Here is a 27,682-nt window from a genome sequence, read left to right on the forward strand (position 1 = left end):
TTTAACAAGTTTTACTTTAAAAATATGTTACAAAGAAAAGATTAATGTTTGAGGTAAAGGATACCCCAGTGGCCTGAATTTGGTCATTGCACATTGTATATGGGTATCAAAATATCACATGTACTAAAAAATTACAATTATTACATATCCATTTAAAAATTATTACCATTTAAAAAATATCTGTTGTCTTACTGTGCACCTAGATGGAGTATTGCATATACTGGCCAAAGTCTATCAATTGAACCATTGTTCGTATTCGGAGCCATTGCTGACCTACCCTTTTCCATTGTCCAAATATTCAATAAATTATCTTGACTGCTGAATTTTGTCTTTATCTTTAAATGTATTTTTGCAATAATAAAAGGAAAAGAAGCTAAGTATGAAAAACATGGGAATAAATTATAAAGAAGAGAGAAAAATTAGCTATAACACCACAACCTGGAAAAAAATTTAGATATTCATAGTGGTTATTTCTTTCCATCTGTTCTCTTTTTTTTGTGTGCGTATATATATACACACATATATGTGTGTGTATATACATATACACATATGTGTGTGTGTATATATATATATATATAGAGAGAGAGAGAGGTTGCAATATGTGCCCTATATCTAATGTATTACATAAATATATTATTAACTCTTTCATATACATTTTTAATTTTTCATTTTGAAATAATTTTGTATTTACAGAAGAGTTTCAAGAGAGTACACAGACTTCTATATATTCTGCACCCAGCATTTCCTAATGGTAATTGTCATATATTTATCAAAACTAATGAGTTAACGCTGATAAAGCAGTATTAATCAAACTGCAGGCTTTATTTGGATTTCCCAGTTTTTCCACTAATGTTCTTTCTTCTGTTCCAGGATCTAATCCAAAAACCCATCTTGCATTTCAGTTCCCATGTACTTTAGATACATTAATTACAATTATAAATTAACTTTCCATGTATATGTACTTCCCACCCCACATAGGGCTCTTAACACATCAACTATACTCTACCATAAGAAGCTTTCAATCTGGTTTCTATATCCCATTTCCTTTACTATTCCTCAAAGTGTTACCTGTAAATCATCACCCTCCTGCTCAGAAACCTTCAACCTTACTCTGAGAGAAAACGGAAGGGTCTTTGGAGAACATTAGAGACTCTCCACTTTCAAGTCCCAGCCTGCCTGCTCTCTTCCCTGAGGTGAACTGGCCTGAGCACTGCCCCCAACAGCCCACAGGCTTTAGCTTTCTACTTCCATATTTTTACTTATATTATTTGTATTATCACTCAGGTTACTTTTTAATTGTATTATTTTCCCTCGTCCATGAAAGCCATCCCCACCCACCTCATGCTCCTCTGCTTATACACAGACATGCATCCCTTAATGACAGGGATATAGTCGGAGAAATGCATTGTTAGGCAATGTCATCATTGTGCAAACATCGTAGAGTGCACTTACGCACATCTAGGTGGTGTAGCCTACTACATACCTAGGCTATATGGAAGAGCCAATTGCTCCTAGACTACAAACCTGTATAGCATGTGACTGTACTGAACACTGCAGGCAATTGTAGCACAAGACCAGGTTTTGTGTAGCTAAACATATCTAAGCACTGAAAAGATAAGGGGAAAATACAGTATAAAAGGTTTTTTAAAAGGTTAAAAATGATACGGCACTTACCACAAATAGAGCTTTTGAGACTGGAAGTTGCTCTGGGTGAGCCAGTGAGTGAGTAGTGAGTGAATGTGATAGGACATTACTGTACACGAAGACTTTACAAACGCTGTATACTTTGGTTATACTAAATTTATAAAAAGAAATTTTCTTTCTTCGATGATAAATTAATCTTAGCTTAAAATAACCTTTTTACTTTATAAACTTTTAATTTCCTTAATTTTTGACTCCTTGGTAACACCATAGCTTAAAACACACATTTTACAGATGTGCAAAAATATTTTTATATCCTTTTTCTATAAGCTTTTTCCTATTTTTATTTATTTTATTTTACTTTTCCATTTTTTTGTTGAAAACTATGATATAAGCACACTCCTTGTCCTAGGTCTACACGGGGTCAGTATCATCAATGTCCGTCCTCCACCTCCACACCTTGTCCCACTGGAAGGTTTTCAGGGACCATAACAGGCATGGAGCTGTCTTCTCCTATGATAACAATGCCTTCTTCTGGAAGACTTCCTGAAGAATCCGCCTGAGGTTATTTTACAGTTAACTTTTTTTCATTAGTAGAATGAGAACACTTTAAAAGAATGGTTACAAGTATAGTAAATGCATAAAACAGTATCAATCTGTTATGATCGTTATCAAATACTATGTATCACACACACTCATATATCCTAGACTTTTATGCAACTGGTACCACAGTAGGTTTGTTTACACCAGCATCACCACAAAAACATCTTAGCACAATGCATTGTGCTAAGATTTCATGAGGGCTACGATGTCACAAGGTGATAGGGATTTTTCAGCTCTATTATAATTTTTTGGCACCATCATCGTGTATGTGGTTTGTCATTGACCTGAACGTTGTTATGTGAAACATAGCTGTACAACTCTGATTCTCTGAAAATTCACCCAGCATTGTTTGCTGTCATTTTAGTCTCTATCCTAGTTCCCCAACCAGTTCATGAACTTCTTTGGAGAACTGTCTTGTCTGCAGTATTGCATCTCTATAAAGTATTGCACAATTTAGTTTAATCAATATGTACTGATTAAGCAGCTGGACACCGTCAACTCTAATGATATATGTAGTGTCATCTCCGGGTGTCCAGTCCAGCACTTAAGGAGCTTGGAAGTTGTCACTCTCATCATTTGAGGAGCTCAGAACTTGTCACTCCCATCCTAACACAAGCAAAAAAGCCAAACAGAAAATTAACATCTCTTTTTAGAGTCATCAGAGAATTAAGATCTTAGGAAAAACCACTGACACCAAAATTAGAGACACAGACAGGCAAAACATGAATCCCACCTTAACAGGACAGAAACTCATGAACAGATACTTCTGTGGGAAGATAGTCCCAGAACAGGAAAAGCCAAACTATAATTGATGAATTGCTGGGGGCTCAGTGTGGACAAGTTTGAGAGTTTAAAATAATAGCTCGACACTCACTGTGCCTTTACCATGCTTCAGAATATAAACATGTTATATCTATCAGCTTCACTAACTCTCACAACAGTCTTACAAGGAAGTTTATCTCCATTTTACAGATAGGGAAACTGAAGCATGGGAAACTTGAGTAAGTTACTTAATGTCACTTGAATTATAAACATCATAGCCCGGATTTGAATCCAGGTGAGTTGACTCAGGAGCCCGCACTCTTAATGATGACATTACATTTGCCTGATACCAGATACAAACAACCACTCCGGCAAGGTCATCTAGGTCGGTGGTTGCTCAGGTATCACATTCAGACACTGGGAAAGCCTGGGATCACAGGCCTTGTCTACTACTCTCTTCAAGACACACTCAGCAACTCACAGAGTTGGGGGTTGTTCTTTCCTGTGGCCGGCCCTACCTTGGCACTTCAACCCCCACCTCCCCATCTTACCTACTGCCACAGTTAATAAGGTTTATTCTCCCTTCACATCACCATCACCCATATTATGAAAGACCATCGTCAAATGTCTCTATGTCACACTTTTCCTAATTTCATTCTTTAGGGCTCAGCATGCTTTGTACTCTCTACCATGTCCCTCCTAGGACAAGAGCCTAAAATATTCTGATTAGTGATGAATATGTGTTCTCTGGGTGAGGCGTATTGCTAATAATTAAACAGTATTAATTCTACCAGCTTTGATTATACTCTGCTCTCTCAGTAATAAGGCTCAGTATTCCATTTTCATTCTGCTTAGCATTGAGTAATAGAATTGGTGTTTAAGAATTATCATATAAATCTACTTTTCGGTCAGCGAGTGTTGGAGGTTTTTTTCAATGTATTACAAATGTATTCATTATTCCCTAGTTCATAAAAATAATTAAAAGCTACAGGCCAAACACAAATTCCTAGAACACGAAAACCTGACTGGCGTCCCACTGCCAAATACCAAGGTTGCCAGCTTCTGAGTTTATGGGTTTCTTAATGAGAACTTCTACCTTCTCATTTGATAAAGGGCTTAGGTGGACAATTCCTCCTGGTGTTCCTAGTATAATTCCTGATATAACCAGGAGTTACAAAGCTAAAACCCTACACATCTAAAATGAAACTGGGCTACTATTATTTTACATATGTTTTTAGAAATTCAGAAATGACTTGCCCTAAAATAAAAACTGTCAAAAAAATTTCTTAAAAGTGACTCCTAGAATGTAAATAACATGTGTTCATGCTCTTCTAAAAAAGAAAAGAGGGAAATAACAGAGAAGGAAATACAAATAGATCCAATTCATCATTGTGATATCTAGGTTTCTCCTTAGATAAAACAGACATCAAACATGTGCTTTACAGGTCTCAGATGACCTTCAAGACATCTAAGTACAGTATCTATGGATTTAAGTATAGTTAACAACTCTCGTTTTTCTATTTAGAGAATTTTCATTCTGTTTCCTTAACAGGCAAAAACCAATCAATCTTGTTCTCAAATGCTAATACAAGTAATTAAAAATAACATTAATTGAAATACTGCAGGGGCTGTTAGGTTTTTAGATGGTGAGTTATTTTTTTTTTTCCTTCATCTTAACCTTGTGGCTCTACTAATTTACAGGACCAATTAAGGAAGCACCCTTTGTATGATCCATCTCTAGGATAAAGAGCTGGCCTTTAAAACCCAGCGAAGAACTACAGAAGGCCACAGCACTGTGAGTTAGCTTGGGCACCAGCAGCTAGAATCTTTATTTCACCTGGTAGACCAAACATGACAGATCGTCTTATTTATAGTGTGAATATTAATTTTTTGGTTTTGGTAACAAAACTACAGTGCTCATTTGTATTGTTGTAAAACTTGTAAATATGCCCTGTAGGATAAGTAATATTCAAAGCAACATTCTAATTAAAAGGAAAACTCAGTTGTCTTGCAAGATAAAATAAAAGGGCACATAAATTGTAAATAAGATACATGGTAAAAATGAAAAAGACAGGCTGGATAGGAGAGGAATGAAATAAGATTTGGAAATGTGCTTCTTAAATGAACACAGATTGTGAGATAATGTCTTGTTGAACAATAAAAATAACAAACCAGTGGCAAAGATGTAATAGAATTTCCTCTGTATACCATTTTAATCTTAATATAATTTTCCCCAGTGCATCCATGTTTATTGAACTACTACAACCATTTCTTTCTCACTCTGTCCAAAGTTACTGAGAGTGTGTTTCTTTGCTGTAAATAATTCCCTGATTATGAACATGAGAACGATCCAAAAATTGACCACAGTTTATAAAAGAAAAAAAAATGACAGAGCATCTGCTCAGGGCCAAAAGCCTTATGAGAATGCCAAAAGCATGTGCCGTTTCCTCAGGGAAGCAGGGGTTGAATGCAAAAAACCATTTTCCCTTCCTCCTGCATAAGGCAACTCCACACCTCTATTTCTTTGTTCCTGTCTTCAGAAAATGCAGGGAAGACTTCCATGGTACCTCAAACTACAGTTTGCCGCAATGTGAGAATAGGGCTGATGCCAAGGAAGTGTCAAGTCCAGTTAATCAGAACCCAAATGCTTTGAGAAAGATGCACAACAGTATGGCCTCAGTTTCTCAGTCTGCAAAATGGGGATGATCATAGTTACACCTCTTAGCTTCAAGTCTAATAGGTAACTAGGTGCTTAGTAAACTCTACTGAAATATGGATGTGAAAGGTCAAGCTCCACATATGTGAAGGGTTTGCTGGAGGGGAGACATGGAGTCCAGAAGGAGCCCTGACTCTACTCCTGACCCCTACCTTAGGAAGTTCAGCAAAATGTCCATCTCCAGTCAATCCCATACCAACCTCAGACATTTCAATTACCAGGGTAATAAATCCCCACCCCACCTTTGCCTACACTGAGGTCGGTCATTCACTTCATGTTATTTTTCACGAGGTTCTTAAGGTTCTAAACTTTAAAGAAATATTCAAAAGTGGAAATTATGCCCTGCTTATCACTTGGCTTTTAATTTGGCACCACTCTGCAGTAGGAATCTGTTTTTTACTGAACATCAACACTCAAATACTTTTTCTGCCATTGAAAGTCTAATTTATTCCATTATTTTATTACTTTTCAAAAGTTCATTAGGCAAAAGGGAGATGTACTTGTCCAAACACACAAAATATGTGCCGAATATATTAACAAATAGATTATCAATTCACTATTTTGTTGAAATGAATGCATAACTGTATAATGTGACTAACTTTTAACTTTGATTTTTTATGTAGAAAAATTATGGATCACATGACAGTGGATCTCCTAAGCAAAAATAGCTTATGGAACCGGAATGATTAAGTACTCTTATAATAAATGATCACCTGTTACAGTTGCAAATCATGGGCATATTATCTTTATAAACTTTGCATTTTTTTTCTAGAAAAATGTCTCAGGATTTAAATTTACGTTTCCAGGTCTATCTGATTTTGCAATATAAAAATCAAGGTTAGTGGTTTTCTCTTCTACTTTTTTTAAAAACCTAATTGATCCGAATGCAAATAAAGTAAAGGCCATTATTAAACACTTCATGAGGCATTACATATTCAGACTTTATCATCACAGATCCACTGATATTAGATGTTGATTACAGAAGTAAGTTGAGATTGCCTGAAAGATCATCACCAAAGCAGATCTCCTTTTCAAAAGCAGAGGCTTCTCCTGTATTTCTCAGCCATCTTGCCTACAGATGTGCTTCAAGGCCATTGTTTCGGATGATCTTGGCGTATTCCTTGGCCGATGTGTAAGGGACTCGGGGTCTAGCTGGGTCTTCAAAATCAACATGGAAGAGACCAAACCGGCTGCTGTATCCCTGGTTCCACTCAAAGTTATCCAGAAGAGACCACGCACAATATACTTGAAGATTGACTTTATCAAGTTGGATAGCTGAAATTTAAAAAAAAAAAAATCATCATTTCTGGGAAGGCCTTATGAGAACATAGACAAAATCACTCATGAACAGTCTGCATCTCTTTCTCCGTCTTTGCAGGAGATCACAGTGGGAGAAGACAAAACCTGTTCTCTATCCCCCTTTTCCAAACAAAGAGATAAGTATGTAAGGTAATGCATGCTAATTAGCTTGATTTAGCCATTCTACAATGCTGTACATATACCAAAGCATCATGTTGTACACCTTAAATACATCCAATTTTTATTTGTCTATTTTAAAAATCCCCTTTTTCAGTTTTCTGCTTGAATCAAGCAGGGACTTAATTCAATAAATTGTTAAATATTATTCTAATTATTCGGCTATTCATTCATTTCAAATTTGCTTTATTCATTCCTTTACTCAATGAACAGTTTTTCAGTACCTACCACTTTTCAGGCACAAGGACACACGCACAAGGTCCTCTCTGGTACCTAGAAAGGTACTCAATAAAGACACTTTTCCGTTTCTAAGTACAGCCTCCAGATATTCCAGAAAGTCCACTAGAAAATTGGAAGAGATAACAGTAGCATGCCTGAGGAAGCCTCAGAGGTTACCTGCTGTCCCAATGGTCAAACTGAGACTTGTCTTACAATTCTGAAGAGAGAGAGCCTCCAAAATGAAAAGAGTCAAGGGTCAGCATGCGGCTTTAGCCATGACTATCTCCTAGACTGAGGGAGTACAGAAATGCTCTGGCATCCTTTCTTAGTCTGATAGGGTGGCCATAACAGCACACCATATACTGGGTGACTTATAAAGAGAAAAAATGTATTTCTCACAGTTCTGAAGGCTGGGAAATCCAAGATCAAGGTGGCAACAGATTTGGTGTCTTGTGTGGGACTGTATCCTGTTCATAGATGAGTGTCTTCTTGCTGTGTCCTCATAAGGCAGAAGGAGCCGGGGAGCTATCTCATATCCCTTCTTATAAGAGCACTGATCCCATTTATGAGGGCTCCATCCACGTGACTTAATCACCACCCAAAGGCCCCACCTTTGGGATACTGGGAGCTAAGATGTCAATCTGAATTTGTTGGGGGGTTGCGGGGGACAAAACTTTCCATCTACAGCACATCCCCTTTGCCCCACACCTAAACTCAAAATGGTGCTTAAGCCCTTTAAGAGCCAAAGCAATGGAGCATCTCTCCACTAAGTGTATACACACATAAATATTTGGTGTAATTTTATTTGTGGATGCCCAGAAGCCCATCGACAGACTCCATGTTAAGACTTCAAAATGTAGATTTAACGTATGCAACTCTTCTCCACATAGTTTCACACTGGTTTCCATCACTTTACTCAGGGAATTTAGATTACATTTTCTTAGCATTTCAAGCTTCGCAAAACTCTGAGGTCTTGTGAGTCCTTGCATTGCGCATTTTCTTTTTTAAAACCAGAATAAATAAACCCAACCTATGGAATATGCTTCCTAAAACACGAAATATCCATTTTTCAGTAGAGAAATTAAATGAAAAGGCCAGTTGCTTTATAAGATGGATATATTTCTAAATAAGCTGGGTGAGAATAAACATTCATATACTAAATCATATTTTAATTGTTTTAGAGATTGCTTTCAACCAAAATGACCCCTCTAGTTAAATATTCAGCAGGGCAATACCTAACCTTTAATTTTTTCATTGGTGTCCACTTTGTCTTTCAGATCTCTTAAAAGCACTATATCTATATTCCACTACACATGTGTTGGTCTCCAAACATTCTTGGAATTTTTTTCTATGGATATTCTGTAGACAAAAGACCCCCAACAGTTTGACATATAACCCCCTCAACATTTGTGCATGGAGGTGTAAGATCTGCTTTGCTTAGAGAGTTTTTTATAAATAGCCTTGAGGCAGGAATTAAGCCAAGCTGGATTGACTCCTTTAAATTTTTTTTTAATTTTCAATTTTTGTGAGTGCATAGTAGGTGTATATATTTATGGGGTACCTGAGATATTTTGATATAGCCATGCAATGTATAATAACCACATCATGGCAAATGGCACAGGACACAATGTCAACCATAAGACTGTCCTCACTGTGACACCAACCACGACCACACGGTAACTGATGTGATTTACCGTGATGTTGTTATTACACATTGCATGTCTATATCAAAGCGTCTCATGTATCCATCCCCTTAAGCATTATCCTTCATGTTACAAACAATCCAATTATACTTTTAATTATTTTTAAATGTACAATTATATTATTATTGACTGTAGTCACCCTGTTGTGCTATCAACAACTAGGTTTTATTCTTTCTTTCTATTTTTTATACCCATTAACCATTCCCACTTTGCCCCCTCCTACAAACCCTCCACTACCCTTCCCAGTCTCTGGTAACTATCATTCTACTCTCTATCTCCATGAGTTCAATAGTTTTAAATTTTAGCTCCCACAAATAAGTGAGAACATGTGAAGTTTGTCTTTCAGTGCCTGGCTTATTTCACTTAACATAATGTCCTCCCGTTCCATCCGTGTTGTTGCAAATAACAGTATCTCACTCCTTTTATGGCCGAATAGTACTCCATTGTGTATATGTATTACATTTTCTTTATCCATTCATTGATTGTTGAACACATAGGTTGCTTCCAAATCTTGGCTATTGTGAATAGGGCTGTAACAAACATGGATGTACACTGATTTCCTTTCTTTGGGGTACATACCCAGCAGTGGGATGGCTGGATGGTGGCTCTATTCTTAGTTTTCTGAGGAACCTCTACACTGTACTCCACACTGGTTGTACGAATTTACATATTAGCTCTTCTTAAATAAACATTGTTGAGAAATAAGAAATATAGCAATAAGTACATAAGCTGTGCAGAAATAAAAGCATTACTAGATATTCCTTTTACTCCTACCTGTCCACATTTGCTATGTGTGTCTCCTCCTCCCTCTGTCAGTTATAATCTGGAAAATATCAATGTTTTATATAATTTATTTTTTAAGAACCCAGGTTTAGTACTGGATGGCATATCTCTAAGAATCAAAATGATCTGGCCAGGTGCGGTGATTCATGCCTTTAATCCCAGCACTTTGGGAGGCTGAGGTGGCTGGATCACCTGAGGTCAGGAGTTTGAGACCAGCCTGGCCAACATGGTGAAACCCTGTCTCTACCAAAATTCCAAAAATTAGCTGGGTGTGGTAGTGGGCACCTGTGGTCCCAGCTACTTGAGAGGCTGAGGCAGGAGAATCACTTTTACCTGGGAGGCAAAGGTTGCAGTGAGCCGACATCATGCCATTGCACTCCAGCGTGGGCAACAGAGTGAGACTCCAACTCAAAAAGAAAAAAAAAAATAAATAAATATATATATATATATATATATATATATATATATATATATATATATATCTCAAAGCCAAATACCAGGCCAGAAAACAATAGTCTCTTTTGCCTTGTAATTCAATCTGGGGACATGTGAGAATCTGCATATTTTCTTTCTCATTTGCAGAACTACTGCCCAACAAGAAATCCTGCCAGGTATAAAGCCAGACAGTTTCTGAAAACACACATGGTCCCACTGAACACACATAAAAGGATTGATTCATGTGCTAAACCACTGGACAAAAACGATGCCTTGCCTGCTTGGAAGGGAACAAAAAGGAAATCTTGACAATTTCATTGTTAACTGCCAGGAGTTCTGCAGCAGGCACTAAACTGCCCTGCCCGAGTGACACTGGTGAATGTCTGTGCATTTTCATTGCAAGAACATTCAAGTAGAGAATTACTACCTAGTTAGGACTGAGGAACTAGTCTGCTGGAATCTTCCTCACTGTGCCACCACTGGGAAAAATTATAAAACCACATTGGAACCTGCATGCCTCTCCTCTTCCAATCTCCTCAAGAACCGAAAGAGACCATCATTACATTTCTTGCCACCATGATTTATGAGGTCCTAAATCTTGCCAAGAAAAAAAAAAAAAAAACAGTTCTATGAGTTCACTTTCTGTTTCCAGAGTTGGAGCCAAAATAAACACAGGAGCTTTGGGTGAGTATGGAGTACACTAGGATAAAAACGACATGCACCACAAAGTCAGGGTGTGGGTTTAGACTACGAGACCAGTGGAAAACGTCTCACAGTAAGCAGATTGGAAATAAAAATGTAAGAGAAATATCTAAACCTTGCTAATATGTTATAGCTTCTCTCAGGCTGTTCTAATTATAAATACCCTATGCGGGCTAGGTGCGGTGGCTCATGCCTGTAATCCTAGCACTTTGGGAGGCCAAAATGGGCGGATCACCTGAGGTCAGGAGTTCGAGACCAGCCTGGCCAACATGGTGAAACCTCGTCTCTACTAAAAACACAAAAATTAGCTGGGCATGGTGTCATGTACCTGTAGTCCCATCTACATGGGAGGCTAAGGCAGGAGACTTGCTTGAACCCAGGAGGTAGCCTGGGTGATTGAGTGAGACTCTGTCAAACAAACAAACAAACAAACAAACCCTATGCTACTGTTGTACTCTACACATGCACACACACACACACACACACACACACACAAGCACACTGCCCAGTTAGCCAGACTGAAAAGGTTGAGGGCATAACATCAACCATAAGACTGTCCTCACTGTGATACCAACCACAAGATCAATGGTTTGCCAAAATCTCCCTCAGTTTTGGTAATTTGCTAAAAAGACTCACGAAATTCACAAAAAACTGTTATATTCACAGTTCTGATTTATTACAGGAAGAGATAGAGACTGGCTAAAGAAGGAAATGCATAGCACAGGATCTGAGGGATTCCAAACATGAAGTTTACATATCCTCTCCCCTGGGAGTCAGATGCATTGTCTTCCTGGTATTAACGTGCACGATACACATAGAGAATCGCCAATGAGGAAAGCACACCTGAGCTTCAGTGTCCAGAGTTTTTATGGGGGGGCTGTATTAGTCAGGGTTTTCTTAGAGGGACAGAACTAATAGGATATATATGTATATAAACTATGCTTTCTATATAAAGTATTAACTTACACAATCACAAGATCCCACAATAGGCTGTCTGCAAGCTGAGGAGCAAGGAGTGGCTGTCTGAGTCCCAAAACTGAAGAACTTGGAGTCCAATGTTTGAGCGCAGGAAGCATCCGACATGGGAGAAAGACATAGGCTGGGAGGCCAGGCCTGTCTTGTCTCTTCACGTTTTTCTGCTTGTTTTATATTTGCTGGCAGCTGATTAGATGGTGCCCACCCAATTAAGGGTGGGTCTGCCTTCCCCAGCCCACTGACTCAAAAGTTAATCTCCTTTGGCAACACCCTCACAGACACACTCAGGATCAATATTGCATTTTTCAATTCAATCAAGTTGACACTCAGTATTAACCATAACAAGGGCTTTATTACAAAGGCAGGATTGATCAATTGATGACCCAAGTGGATTAACTCAGTTTCCTGGTTACCTGATGCCAGGAACCTAAAGCCCCCACATTAAATGTGATTGGTCTTCCTGATGTGATGAGCTCCCAACCTAAACAAAGAGATTTTTATCAATTATGACATAGATGGCCTCTCAGAAGCTGAGTGCAAAAACCAAACCACTCTTTGGACAAAATTTAATTCTTCACTACGTGTGTGTATACTCACATACATAGAGACATTATTTTAGAAACTCATTACTTTATGATAAGGGACAGAATCTTTGTAAGTTACTGGTTTATGAAACATCCTAATTATGCCTGTGTTTGTCACATTACAAAACTCTAGAAATTGGAAGCCCAGCACAATGGAATTTATTTTTCTGCAATTTATAAACAGAGGTAGTCTTTGTTTTCAGGATGGTCTAGGGCTTATATAAGATACCCGTGGATGTGACGAAACTATCAAGCTATCAAAAAAAAAAAAAAAAAAAAAAAAGAACACTCATCCATAGACCCAAACTGCCATGTCAAGAATCAATGGAAAAATTCAGGGCAGTGCAAAAAGCAGCCGCCTCACAAAGGAAAAAAAAAAAGAGAGGAATAAAGTGCCAGGAATGAGCAGGGAGAAAAAAATATATAGGACTCTAGATTTTTGTGTTCAACTAATGGCGAGATATAATACTCAAGGAAACCTTCCTAAGGAAAATAAGTAAAGAATGCTGAATAGAGTTTTTAAAAATAAATCTTCTTCAAAACAATGGAAAGCTGAAAAGTTAGTAGAGAATTAACAAAAGAAAGTGGAATTTGAGGTTGGTAGATACAGGAGCTACTTTTGCCTGATGGAATTTTCCAATCTTAGAAAATCTAAATCTTTTTCTATTTCCTGGGGGAAAGCTAGATGTCAAAACTCAGAGTCATAGCAGGTGGGAAGTCTAGTATGAGACCCCACCCAGAGAAGACTACAAACTCAAAAGACAAAACATTCAGTGTAATGGTGAGAGAGTGCCAGACACAAACTAGTCATTGGAAAGTCTTGAGTTTAACCCCTGGTGGTTCAACAAGTATAAAGTCTGGATCTTGGTTTAAGGTGATGGCATACTGGTAGATCCCCCAAGTACCTGGCAGATGGATATTCAAATTATTTTTGAAAAGAGGGACCTGTATATTCTAAAACTCCAATTGTTATTATAATATTTTAAGTATAATCATCAGCACATAATCAAATATAATGAGAAAGACATGGAAAATCATGACATAAAGAAAAATAAATAACCACAGTCAACAGACAACAGAAACAAACCCACAAAGCACTCAGTTATTAGAACTGTCATACAGACTGTACAACAACCACATTTACCATGCTTAAGGAAAAGAGACAAACTTGAAATATCTTCAAGGTTAGGAACCCATAAAAGCTGAGGTGACATGTTTGGAAAGGGAACCTCTACAGGCTTACATTTTAATTCCAGCTGCACCAGCTGCTGGCTGGAAGGAGCCTCTCATTTTTCATGAATACAATGGAGACTCTATTATCTACTCCTAGTGATGTTAAAAAGAGTAAATGAAATAACAAGGAAGGCAGAACCTAAGGTAAAATAAACACCAGGAAGGCACATGGACAGACGAAAGTCCATGTGAAGACACAGCGAGAAGTTAGCCTCTGCTGACAAATGCCGTATCTCCTTTCAGAAATCTGTGGCGATAACTGAGAAACTAAGAAGATGCTTCGGCTCAGCAGGGCCAAATGCCTTTTTAGCCCACTGCTTAGTTGAAATCCAGCTTCATCCCCAGTGGATCAGGAAAAGTTCTCTCAATTCACCATATGTGTGGGTTAATGGTGGCCCCTGCAAAGGATAAGTCTAGTCTACCCAAAACTTGTGAATGTGGCCTTATTTGGAAAAAGGGTCTTTGAGAATGTAATTCAATTAAGGCTCTCAAGACGAGATCATCCTGGAAGACAGTGTGCCCTAAATCCAACGACAAGTGTCCTTAGATGATAAGAGAAAGGGCAAAGACATGTAGGAAAGAAGACAATGTGGAGACAGAGGCAGAGATTGGAGTGAAATATCTGCAAGCCAAGGAACACCAAGGGTTGCCAGAAACCACCAGCAGCCAGCATAGAAGCATGGAATCAATTATCCCTTAGAGCCTCCAGAAGGAACCAGTCCTGCTGACACCTTAATTTTAGACTTCTGGCCTCCACAACTGTGAGAGAATAAATTTCTGTTGTTTTAAGCCACCAGGTTGGTGGTAATTTCTTACAGCAGCCACGGGAAGCTAATGCACCATGCTCTTTTAGAGTGGTTGCCAACTGGGCTCTGAGTCCCAAACCACCCACCTGATCTTCCTGGGGGCTTATGAGAACCTCTCTCAAGGCCTGTCAAAGCTGGAGAAAGAAAGCCTTCCAGGGACCCAGCTTGAAGCCAATTTTCTGGCAATTGCACCCACACTCACTTTGAAAGTGTGTTTCTTTGAGTTCGGTTGAAATGCACAAGAGCATTACAATTGGAGGGCATCTCTAGCTGGATAACAGTTTTTGCAAGAAAACTGGCATGTTGGCTGTTTTCCCTTTCATTGGAAAAAAAATAAAATAAAACAACATCAGGAAGATCTAAACATAGAAAATGCATCATAAGCCCCCCGCTCCAACTCCAGCTGAATATCAGTGGCTGGACAACATCTGTGAAAATGCCCAAATAATCCCAATGCAGGAAGCCCACCTGCAGATGGGAACTCTTAATAGCAAAGACTATGACTTTCTGAAAAGAGAGTCTTTGAAAACCAAAAGCTAAGTTTTAAATATTTTATAGGAAAATGCCAATTAACCAGAAAAAACTGCACAGATTTCTTAATTATCAGTATTATTCCTACTACTTACATTAGACTTTGGAGGGAAAAGACTGCAAATAGCAAGTAGTTGAAAGGAATTATATTTTAAAAATCTAAATATTAAAGCTGATCTGAGGCTAGGTTCATGTTCTGGGTCATCTTCTATAACTTCTCTATCAATATTATTTTTACAGTATCTTATCCTCCAGTACAGAAGATTCTTTTATGGGAATGAAATTTCTTCTCAACAAGGGAATTTCTCTTCTATTGGAAAAGCTGCCTTCTTTACCCCGTTCCCTCCCTTTCTCTTTACTTTCCTTTCTTTCTTTTGTTTTTCCCCTCTGGGACTTACTTTCCTCTTCTGCAAAATGGGGTAATAGTATCTCTTTCATAGGATTGTGGTAGGATTAAATAATGAACAATGCCTAGTAAACACCCACTATAAACTACCTTGCTGTTGCTATTGTTTTCATTTCTCTCAGAGTCTGGGAGGGCAATGAATGAAATCTGTTTCATCTCTTTCTCCCATCTGGCTTCAAACAGCTTTCAGAGGGTATAGAGTCAGCACAAAGTGATCGGTGTTGAGAAGCAGAGAAATCAGGGCACAGAGGGAAAGTTCAGCATCTGGGACAGGGTTTGCATTCTGTGAGAACAGGTCAGTTGTGGGTCACGAGAAATAATCAGCAAAAACAAAGAGCTTGGGGTGATTCTACCAGGAACACTGGATACTGTTGAAGCTCCCCTGCTTTAGTGCGCTGGGAGATGGGGATGACATCACTCAAGACTTTTAGGATCCTGCAACATCCATCCTACATCCATTAAGTAAATATATGTTGTGCTAGGAACTGGGAATACCATGATGAACAAAATAAGCAGCCTTTCATTTACAGTTTATGTGGAAGACATATCTAAATCAAATTATCACTCTGTGAGTATCGAATTATTGTCTGAAAAGTAGTATGAAATGAAAGAAGTGGGTAATGTGAGAACATTTTAGTTAACATTTATTGAATGTTTAGTTACCACTTTAAGGATTTCATGTATGCATTCATCCATTTAGTCTTTACAATCAACCTATGAGTTAGATAGTTATTATCAGTGCCCCTATTTTATAGGTAAGGGAATTGATACACAGAGCGGTTAGGTAAGCCTTGCAAAATTCATACATCAAGTAAGTAGGAGAGTTGAGATAGGAACCCAGGCAGGGTAACAACAGCAGCAGCAGGCGAAGCCACCATGCCATACTGAGTCTTGACAGCACACAAGAGTGGAAGATCTGCCCTAATCAGCAAAAGTGGGAGAAGAAGGCTAGTGGAGCCGTTTCCTGGAGTAAACTAGAGCCGAATGCCCACGCATGAGTCGGAGTTACCTGGCACTAACCAACAGAGCTATTTCTCGGTTGTAAGCAACAGAAGCTGAGGTTGGCTGTTGAAGCATAGAAGTGGTTGGGCTGATCAAACAGGTTCAAATAATGCTCTCAGGATCAGTGCTCAGAAGCACACCACAGAGCTAGTTGGTTAAAGAAACAGTCTCGGGCCGGACGCGGTGGCTCACTCCTGTAATCCTAGCACTTTGGGAGGCCAAGGCAGGCGGATCATGAGGTCAGGAGATTAAGACCATCCTAGCTTAACCCTGTCTCTACTAAAAACACAAAAAGACCATCCTAGTGAAACCCTGTCTCTACTAAAAACACAAAAAATTAGCCGGGAATGCTGGCGGGCAGCTGTAGTCCCAGTTACTTGGGAGGTTAAGGCAGGAGAATCGCTTGAACCCAGGAGATGGAGCTTGCAGTGAGCCGAGATCACGTCACTGCACTCCAGGCTGAGTGACAGAGCAAGACTCCGTCTCAAAGAAAAAAAAAAACAGGAAAGAAACTGCTAACGATCCAATGAGCATGAGCTTCTGCAGTTCATGTGGCTGCCCAAATCCAACTTTCTTACAATCCTAGCAGACACCAACATCTTGGCAACTTCTGTAGCAGAAACTAGACCTTACAAGGACTGTCATTCTCAAAAGCTGGATGTCTCTTCTGCCGTCCTTACCAGCACAATAGGTTCTGCCTTCGTCAAGCTGTTCACTTTCGAATTGAATTCACACACGGATGAGTCTGATTGGTGGGACACATGTCTGTGCCCTTGCTCCAGAGAAACCTGGGGAATTCACTCTCTACCTTGGCTAGACAAAACTCATAATGCTGGATATCTTTCAAATGTAACCAATGTGTTCAACAAATGCTAGACAGCAGAAAACATGACAGATGTCTACTGCACTAGATGAAGAACAACAAGAGCAATCCAAGAAAACAGAAAGCTCATCTGAAATCCATCTGAAAGCTCAGCTATGGGAATGGCTCACAACGCATTTAAGGAACTTAAAAAAGACAGTTCAGCAGGATAAATTATAAAAAATGTATGGGGAGAAAGTCACAAACTAGTGCCTAAGACATTCAGCTCCCTTTAAAGATTTTTAAAATTTGATCTTTATCACAACAGCAACGACAACAAAAAAATCGAAGGGTTTTAAGCAGGGGAGTCACTTTAGCTAATTTGTATTTTTAAAAGATTACTGTGACCTCTGTGGAAAATAGATTTGAGTGTAGCAAGAACGGAATCAAAGAGAGCATTTAGGAGTAATTGCAGTAAATCACAAGGGAGTTGATGAGAGGTTGGTCTTGGATGGCCTAAGTGAAGATGAAGAAAACCAGATGGATTCAACAGAGGAGATATTCAGATAAAAATCAACAAGATTTAGCAATTCACTGGCTATCAGTGCAGAAGGAGATAAGAAAGCAAAGTTAGCACAATTTAATGAATGTTGTCAATGTCTGAATTAGAAAATATTGGACATAGATAAGTTTTAGGGGCGTGGCAGGGAAGATAATGAATGAAACTTTGGTTATGATGACTTTAGGTTGCCTTTTTGACCTCCAAAGAAAGAGTTGAAACGTTAATTACATAGACAGATAAAGAGCTCAAAGAAGAGTCCGAGATGGAGATGGAAACTTTGGATAACGATGGGAAGATGGTAATTGAAATCATGAATGTTGAATAGAATTTAGAGAATAAGAAAACAAGACTTTGATACAAGCCTTACCACATTCCAGGTTTTAAAGGCAGGCTGGAAAAGGGAGACAGAGAAAGAAGGCCAGAAATACCCCCAGACCCTTAAGCTGATAAAATCACAAGAGATGCTTTCTGTGGATGTGATTTTACAGAAGTCACACAGCCAATACAAGGAGAACCTGCTGATAGAACCAAAGGCTGTCTGATTCCAAAACCCATGGTCTTTGCATATGGTTAGCACTGGAAGATTGCAAATCTAGAACACAAGGAAAAGAAGTGACAAGCAAGAGTCAAAGCCACTATGGGGAGAGCAATGCTAGACCATGTGGAGAGCATGAAGTGGGTGGAAGTGGGAGACACATCTGGAACACCAGATCCCTAATAACAAAAATCCTTCTATGACCTTCAAGGTCCTACATGATGAGGCCCTGCTCTTTACTTGACGTTTGCCAGGCACACTGAGATTCTTTATCTTCTTGGAATGTGCTAGCTCTTGACCATCTCATGGCCTTTACACTAGCTTTTCCATCTGATTGGATCATTCTGGATCAATCACTTTATGATTCTTCATTGCCACTAGGGTCTTAGTTCCAATTCAACCTTAGTTAGTCTTTTCTAACTCTCCAGTTTAAAATTCTATTCCCGACCAACCCATTCTCTCTCATATCATCATGTATTATTTTCTTTGTGGCGCTTACCATTAAAATAAAGTGTTTTCTTCATGTATTTACTCATTTTGTATTATTTACCCTCAGAAGACTGAAAGACTCATGAGAAAAAGAGACCATGTTCATCTATTCTTTTTAATATGCCTCACCCTGAGAACAATAAGTAGCACATAGTAGAGGCTAAGCAAACACTTGCTGAAGGAACAAGTGGGAGAGGGAGGGAAAGAAATATGAGAGGAGAAGGAATGAAAGAAGGAGGGAGGGAGGGAGGGAGGAAAAAAGGGAAGGAGCAAAGAGGGATCATTTTAACATAACTTTAATAGGACTCTGGTCTCACTATTCCCATCTAGGTGGTGGAATCACAGCATCTCCAGGCTGAACAACAAAGGCTTCAGTGGTCATGGATTTCAAGTCCTTATCCAGCATCTTAATCTCTGGATTAAGATGGACTACCACTGCTGGTAGTCCTTGTCTCCCATCACAACCAGCCACTGCTTCCAGTCCCAACCTGATGATTTCAACTCTCCATCCATTCAGACCAATTATTCCCCATCACTTCCCACTGTCCTACTTTGTGACACTGCCTAAAAGCTCCTCCACTGTCTCGGTGGCTGCTACCACACTTCCAACTCTGATTCCCAATGCTTCTCAATAACTCTCATTTCTGGGCAGTCCTCTTGAGTGTTTTCCTCTTGATGATCTGTTAACTCTGAAAGCTTCAGATATTCTGGGATAATAGCACCACACTCTCCTGGGGCACAGCATGAAACTTGAATGGTGTCTCCCTGGTCCTGGGAGTCCCTTATGTTAACATAGTACAGATGGAAGAAAACATTTTCCATTGTATGATTTTATCCCTAGGCCTCAGATATACACTTTGCAATAGCTACCACTTTTTAGTCCATAAGAATATTGATCTACTTGTATATAGAAATAGTTCATTTTGGCCAGGCACAGTGGCTCATGCCTGTAATCTCAGCACTTCGGGAGGCCAAGGCAGGTGGATCACCTGAGGTCGGGAGTTTGAGACCAGCCTGGCTAACATGGTGAAACACCATCTCTACTAAAAATAAAAAAATTAGCCAGGTGTGGTGGCGTGCACCTGTAGTCTCAGCTACTCATGAGGGTGAGCAGGAGAATTGCTGGTACCTGGGAGGCAGAGGTTGCAGTGAGTCAAGATCAAGTCACTGCATTCCAGCCTGGGCAAAAGAGTGAGACTCCATCAAAAAAAAAAAAAAAAGAAGAAGAAAGAAAGAAAGAAAGAGAGAAAGAAAGAAAGAGGGAGAAAGAAGGAAAGAAGGAAAGAAAGAAAGAAAGAAAAAGAAAGAAAGAAAGAAGAAAGAAAGAAAAAGAAAGAAAGAAAGAAAGAAAGAAAGAAAGAAAGAAAGAAAGAAAGAAAGAAAGAAAGAAAGAGCTCATTTCTACCAACCAAAGACACCTAAGAATATCCTCCAAAGAAAGTAGTTGACACCCTGGAGAGAAAGATCAGAGTCTCATATTTCTGTACTCAAGTAAAATGTTAAGTTCTAGGTTCTATGACTCTAGAAATGGAAAATAGTTACCATGGATAAATTTTAAAATGGCAACACTGAATGTGGGGGGCAAAAGAAAAACATGTAGTTTTACTGTAAAACTAATTTAGGGCTTTCAAATTATAATTTATTAAACTGTAGCCTGAATTAATGAAATAATCTTAACACTTTCTTCTTCTTACTTTCATTCCTCCATTACATCCACAAATTTTTATTAAGTAATGCTATGGTTTTCATATGTTCTCCAAAAAGCATTTGTTGGAAACTTGACCCCCAATGCCTCAGTATTAGGAGATGAGGCCTAATGGAAGGTATTTATATCATTCTCTCTCTCTCTCTCTCTCCCTCCCTCTCTCTCTTCCCCCCACCCCCACTCTCCCACTCTCTATCTCACATGATGACTTCTGCCATGTTATGACATAGCAAGAAAGTCCTCTATCTTGGACTTCCCATCTACCAGAATTGTAAGAAATAAGTCTCTATTCTTTATACATTAACCAGTTTAAGATATTCTGTTATAACAGCAGAAAATGGACTGAAACAAGCATCTAGTACTATATACAAGTTATTGTTTCAGGTAGAGTGATTCCTATATAGGAGGAAAGAAATCTGACATAGACTTTTCCTTTAACGCAAATAGAATACAAACACCACACATAGATTTTCTTGCTATGTACATTCATTCAGTATCTTTCACTTTCTTTTTGTAACATATGTAAGACATATAATTAATGTCTTAATTATGTTCAATGTCTGTCTTCTACTTCAGATTCTAAGTTCCAGGAGGGCAAGAGTCCTGGGGATCTTGCATTCTCAAGTCTTAGCACAGAGGCTAATGAAGGACAGGTGCTTAATGAATATAGTCCAAATGAACAAAAAATAAATATATATGACATTGAATATAATGTCAGCAATATAAGCTTAGAGAAAAGACAGTTCCTAAAATGGCAAGATTTTTCCCTTGACCAAGATAACAAAAGTCAACTTCAACTTTTTCAAATAACCATAGAGAGATAGGAGGTTTAATCTTCTTCCATTCTGATCAACTCACTGCCCGTTTTCTATGTTAGGAAACAGATCATCCTCTTGTGATCACTGGACTTCAAAACCACGTCTCTTGTCAATAACTGCTATTTATATATATATATATGCAATAAATGCTAAATAAATTACATTAAATACCCCTAAAAAGACATTCTCAGAGGAGTCAATGCCACCCTCTGTTACAAAAGGAGAGCCCGTGTTAGCATTGTTCTCACCACTACACCACAAAAACACCTCAAATGCTTATGGACAGCAGTCGCGGTAATTGCCTAGAGTTGAGAGAGATAGGAAAATGAGTACAGTTGAGAAGAAAGAGCAATGACACCTCTTTAAAATGCTACCGTGTAAGTTTTCATATTGCTGGCACCAAGTTCAAGCCCAGGTGGGCACACCTCACCCAGACTGTCCATCCTGACCTAAGGTACAAGTCTCACTAGTCTCCTTTTTAAGGACAAGGAAGGACACTGCTTGGTGATATGGCCACAAGCTGTTCAGGGAAGAGACTTTGCTCAGCACATTTCAGCTACTGAGCAGGGCTGGGCTCATTTCAGAGAGCCACATAAAATAAATAATCATGCAAAAGGAGATTCGTTCTGATAGGGCTCTGACAGCTGCTCCGAGAGGTGGGTCCTTGCAAGCCCATCTTTCAACAATGAACTGACCCAAAGATCCAGGAAAGCTCCAGACAGGACCATATGGCCTGGAATAAAAACATATTTCAAACTCTGTTTATTATGCATATCTTTCAAAGGTTCACCACTCTGTGATGAAACATTGCACCTGCAAGGCTTTAATAAGCTTCCCAGCCAAGTACAATTATAAAATCGCAGGCACCTGAAGAATTTGTCTTCTCTTATGCTTAGCCATGCACTGCCCACCAATGACTGGCCTCATTATTTTTAATTATATGGGTTTGCAGTATTTTGTAAGCTACGATCAATACTTATTCAGAAAATACAACTCCTTATAGGCCTCAGAATGAGAGCCATGATATATATCTCTCCTCCTAAACTTTGGAGACTCCAACATTGTGTACAAAACCCTCCAGTCTTCCTGAGAAAGAAAAAGAAGCAATGCAACTGTGCAACCCTGCAAAGACAGGAGAGCATTTGACATAAATTTAGGCTGGACATCATTCATCAGGAACGTCAGGGGCAGAGGGGATATGAGCAGCTTTCCTTCACAAGTGAGCCCTGTGACTCCACATCTGGTCCAAATATATGAGAAGCACAGTTTGTTCATTATCACTCCACAAATATCCATTGAGCAGTTATTACGTACCAGACTACAGGCCAAGGGTGATGATTTAGAGATAAATAGCACGTAGTTTCTGCCTTCAGCTATAAATGGGCTCATTGGAAAAGCAGATCCAAAAGAACTGGTATGGAAACACAGAGAAACGAGTTATAAAAGAACTTGAGGTACAGGCCAGGCACAGTGGCTCACACTTGTAATCCCAGCACTTTGGGAGGCTAAGGCAGGCAGATCACGAGGTCAGGAGTTCAAGACCAGCCTGGCCAATATGGTGAATCCTCGTCTCTACTAAAAATACAAAAATTAGTTGGGGGTGGTGTTGCGCACCTGTAGTCCCAACAACTCAGGAGGCGGAGGCAGGAGAATCTCTTGAACTTAAGAAGCAGATGTTGCAGTGAGCCGAGAGTGTGCCACTGACTCCAGCCTGGGCAACAGAGCGAGACTTCATCTTAAATAAATAAATAAATAAATAACTCCAGATACAAAGGAGGGAATCACTTGCCTTTCTGGGAAGTTCATGGACAACTTTCCAAAGGAAAGGGGATTTTAATAGAAACTTGAAAAGTAAATGAGGGTCTGCCAGCTAGTCATTAAAGAGCAGGTATGAGTTACACTGGGGTTGAAACTATGTTCATGTGTCATTTTCACTGACCTCTCCCAAGGCCCTGGGCAGCGTGATCCACTTTGAAGCCCCAAGTGCTGTTTCCACTTCTGTCTTTAATTAGCCTATCCATGAACAAGATGTGTGTGTCTGTGAGTGTTCACATGATTAAATGACTGGTTTGGAATGGATGATTATTATAGATCCACTGCATTCAAATCTCTTCCCGAACTAAGAGTCTACATAAAAATGGCAACCCTTTTATTTATCTACCCCAAAACAGTGTACAGTGGTACCTGGTAGGGTTTTAAGAATGGATTTTACATAAGATGGCTTAGCCTAATCATTATGCACAATGATAAAGTGGCTGAGTCTTGCCTACTAAGATTCCATCTTTTTTCCCCAAACACCTTGTTCAACATCAAAAGAGCCTTTGACTTGTGTCATAGAAGGATATCATACTTGTACTATAAAATGAAGAATGTAGAACCAATAGCGATAGATGAAATGAAGATTTTAACTACAAAATTACATGGTAGACCTGGAGACACATAAAAGAAGTAACTGTTGCTTCCTAGAGGTATTGATGATGGCATCAATAACATGCAAAACGATGAGCTTCGACTAAGGGTTGTTATTTGGGAAACATATTGAGGGGAAGGAAGGAAGGAAGGGAAGGAGGGAGGCAGGGAGGCAGGGAAGAAGGGAGCAAGGAGGGAAAGTTTGGAGGCAGGGAGAAACATTTACTTACACAGTCAACAGTATTTCTAAACTCTTTTTATCTCTAAGCTCGCAACAAATATGTAGCCGTGATATTATCTTTCAATGCTTTTCAGATTCAAGGAGAACATCAGAAGATTGCCAAAGATGGTACCTGATACTTCCCTTGCACATAGAAGAAAGAACAACTCTTATTTATTGCTAAAACCCATGCTATTCACAACAACCCTTGAAGAGTGATGCTGTTAAGTCCATTATATGGACATAGAAAATGAAGTTCAAAGAAAGTAAATAAATATATTCCAAGTAATTAAGAAAAATGAGGCTGGGTGCAGTGGCTCACGCCTGCAATCCCAGCACTTTGGAAGGCCGAGCCGGACGGATCACAAGGTCAGGAGTTCAAGACCAGCCTGGCTAATATGATGAAACCCTGCCTCTACTAAAAATACAAAAATTAGCCAGGTGTGGTGGCGCATGCCTGTAGTCTCAGCTGCTGGGGAGGCTGAGGCAGAAGAATCGCTTGAACCGGGGAGGCAGAGGTTGCAGTGAGCCAAGGTTGCACCACTGCACTCCAGCCTGGGCAATGGACTGAGACTCCCTCTCAAAAGAAAAAACAAAAATCAAAAAAACAAAAACGGTAGAGAAAGGATTGAAATCCAGTCTGCCTCCAAAATCCATGCTCTTTCTAAAACCGTATCTTGCCCTTTTGCTGATTAATCTTCATCAGCGTTCATGCCCCAGTTTTAGATGTAAAGGATCACTGGTATTTTATTTATTGTACTTATGCTTTGAAAGACTGTTGATCACAGCACTGCAGGTGGCCATGGCAAATGAGGTGACACAGGAGCTCTAGACAGGTGCCTTGCACTGAGCATGTGACTGACAGTGACATGCCAACTAGCATCTCTCCTTATTTGACCTCCCTGTCTTTTATATATCAGTTACTCTTTTCTGGTTTTGAATATTAAAAAGACAAAAATATTCCTAAAAGGCATCAGCAGAAAGAGAGAAAGATTAGAGAATGTGCATGGGAATTAAAAACCTTGTATTTCCCTGTGAACTGCAGGGCAGAGAAAACCATCAGACAAAGGGAGAGGAGATCAACATTTTTTTTCCCTCTGGGTCATGCCAGGACTCTTTAAGTCTGTGAATTCCATTGTTTTACCTTATATTTACTTTGTTGGATTTTAGTAAATGTCTTCTTTTATGAGCTACTTCAGTGGGGTCAGGGGAATCCATAGACCAGCTCTCCCACCAATTTCATTGACCACCTCTAATAGCAACTATCTTGAATGAAAGAGTAAGTTTACTCCGATTTTAGAGCTAATAAGACAGTAGAAATTCGCATTCACTGGGTGTCTACAGGATACCAAGCACCAAAGCACTGCTTTAAAAGTTTAATACGCATATTTCTTTTAGGCATTCCAAAAATAAGGAAGGCAGATTCTGTCCTATAAGGCAAATACTGTTAATAGACCCATTTTACGGGTTGAGAAAATGTATGCAGAGAAAGGCTGTGTCATTTGCTCAGTCATTTATTTAGTAATAAATCTCATGTAGGGTCTCTTCTTGTTGAGTAGAGCAAATTGGCAATTTGGACATAGTTCTTGAAAGGCAGCTACATCATCTTATTTTTTATTAATTATAATGTTTATTTTTTCATTCAATCAATGTTTATTGTTTTTTTCCCAACCCACTAGGAATCCAGAAATAAGTAGAATCCTGAAGGTTTCCTCCATAAAAGGGAAGAAGCATAGAGGAGCAGCTGTGGTACCGTGTGATCAGATCAGAGTAAATACTGGGTGCAATGGGAGCAAAGAGGAGGGACATTTAACTCAGCCAGGGTGTTGAAAGGGACTGCCAAAAAGTTGCTTTGTAGTAGGTGCTAGATGTAAGATGCTAGAGTAATCTTGAAGGGTAAGTAGAAGAGGATAGAAAGGAAAAGGCCAGAAAGCACAAGAAAGAGACAAGGACACTGTATTAGCAGGGTTCTCCAGAGAAATGAAACCAATAGGAAATATATATGAGGGAGAGAGAGATGTTTAATAAGGAATTCGCTCATGTGATTGTAGAGGCTGAGAAATCACAAGATCTGCAGTCAGCAAGCTGCAGACCGGAGGGAGCCGATGGGAAAGGTCTAGCCTGAATGCAAAGGCAGGAGAAGATGGATGTTGCCAACTCAGAGACAGTAAGGCGGAAAGAGCAATTTCTCCCTTACTCAGCCTTTTTATTCTATTGATGCCTTGGACAAATTAGATGAGGTCCACCCACATTGGGGAGGCAATCTGCTAGACTCAGTCCACAATTCAAATGTGAATCTTGTCTAGAAACACACTCACAGACACACCCAGAATAACATTTAGCAAAATATCTGGACATCTCATAGCCTAGTCAAGTGGACATATGAAGTGAACCATCAGAGATACATTCTGGGAGCCACGTTTAATTTGGTGTGACAAAGGCAAAAAGGTAACAGTGACCCTAAGGAAGTTAATGGAAGCCATGGCATGGAAGGCCTTGCTTGCCATGCTAAGAAATCAGAACATTATACTGAAGGCAATGAGGAACCACTAGGGAGTTTTAAGAAAGAGAATGGCAAGACGGAATTTGTGCTTTTGAAAAATCGTCCTGCCTGCAGACTAGAGACTGGAGGCAGGAGGCCAATTACGAGGCTGCTAAAGCCCTATCTTAAGGAAGTTGCAATGGAATAGGAAAAAGTGGCCAGATGCTAGAGATATCAACAAATCTTAAGGGCCAACTAATTGGAAAAAAGAGCTTAAGATGACTCCTAGTTTAATAGCTGTGTCATTAGGTTAATACAAAAGAGAATTTGATGGAAGAACCAGGTTTGGGGAATTAATAATGATAATGAACATGAAGTGTTACAGTTTGCAAATGAAACTGATAGATGTTAATGATTTTGTGACTATTCCTTTAAACAGCCCTACGAAGTTGGTGTTTTTCTCACTTTGGATGAGAACACTAAGCTGAAGTGGTAAGTGACTTGCCCAAGCTCCCAATCATAGTAAATGGAATGATCAGAACCTGAACTCTTTTCAAAGCCCATTTTTTTCCACTGCACAATCTGATACAAAGAATAATAGTAGCAAAATAACAATGAGATAGCTAACATGTGTTGAATGCCTACTGTGGCCTGGTCATTCTTCTAAGTACCTTATTTTTATCAACTCTTAACACTCGCAACAACCCCATAGGGCAGGTATTATTGGGTATTATTGTTAGCCCCATTTTATAGAAGACACACGTGGGGTACAAAGAGGTGACAGCAATAAACTGTGTCACTTGGGACAAATGATCCTCATGTTACAGTTTCCCCTTTGGGCAGGATCTAGGATAATGGGGAGTAGAAAAACAGAGTGGTAAAGCTGAGTGAGTTGGCCCCTTTCACAGACAGTCATGCTTCTTTCAGAGCATGTGAAGTGAGGGAAAACCCAGACACAAGCCCCCATTGTTTTAACCCGTAAATGAAAGGTGAGAACTATTTCCCCCACCCCACTCCCAGCTTAAAAGCTTACACCCTAGTACACCCAGGACCACCTTGCTGGGCTCCGCGTGCTGAGTTGAT

The 27,682-nt window shown here is 39.3% G+C and overlaps 1 protein-coding gene across 2 annotated transcripts in view; it reads right to left on the minus strand.

The window, feature by feature from the left end:
* Window positions 1–6,140: 6,140 nt before the first annotated feature.
* The window catches only part of LOC105487849 (cytosolic beta-glucosidase), a 124,747-nt gene continuing 103,205 nt past the window's right edge, over window positions 6,141–27,682 (minus strand). For both annotated transcript variants that reach the window (XM_011751478.2, XM_011751477.2), the window contains one exon: window positions 6,141–6,997. In XM_011751478.2, the coding sequence (XP_011749780.1) occupies window positions 6,795–6,997 (203 nt within the window). In that variant the 3' untranslated portion in view covers window positions 6,141–6,794. The remainder of the gene's footprint in view (window positions 6,998–27,682) is intronic.

This window comes from Macaca nemestrina, chromosome 3 (genome assembly GCF_043159975.1).
Source record: "Macaca nemestrina isolate mMacNem1 chromosome 3, mMacNem.hap1, whole genome shotgun sequence".
Taxonomy (NCBI): Eukaryota; Metazoa; Chordata; class Mammalia; order Primates; family Cercopithecidae; genus Macaca; species Macaca nemestrina.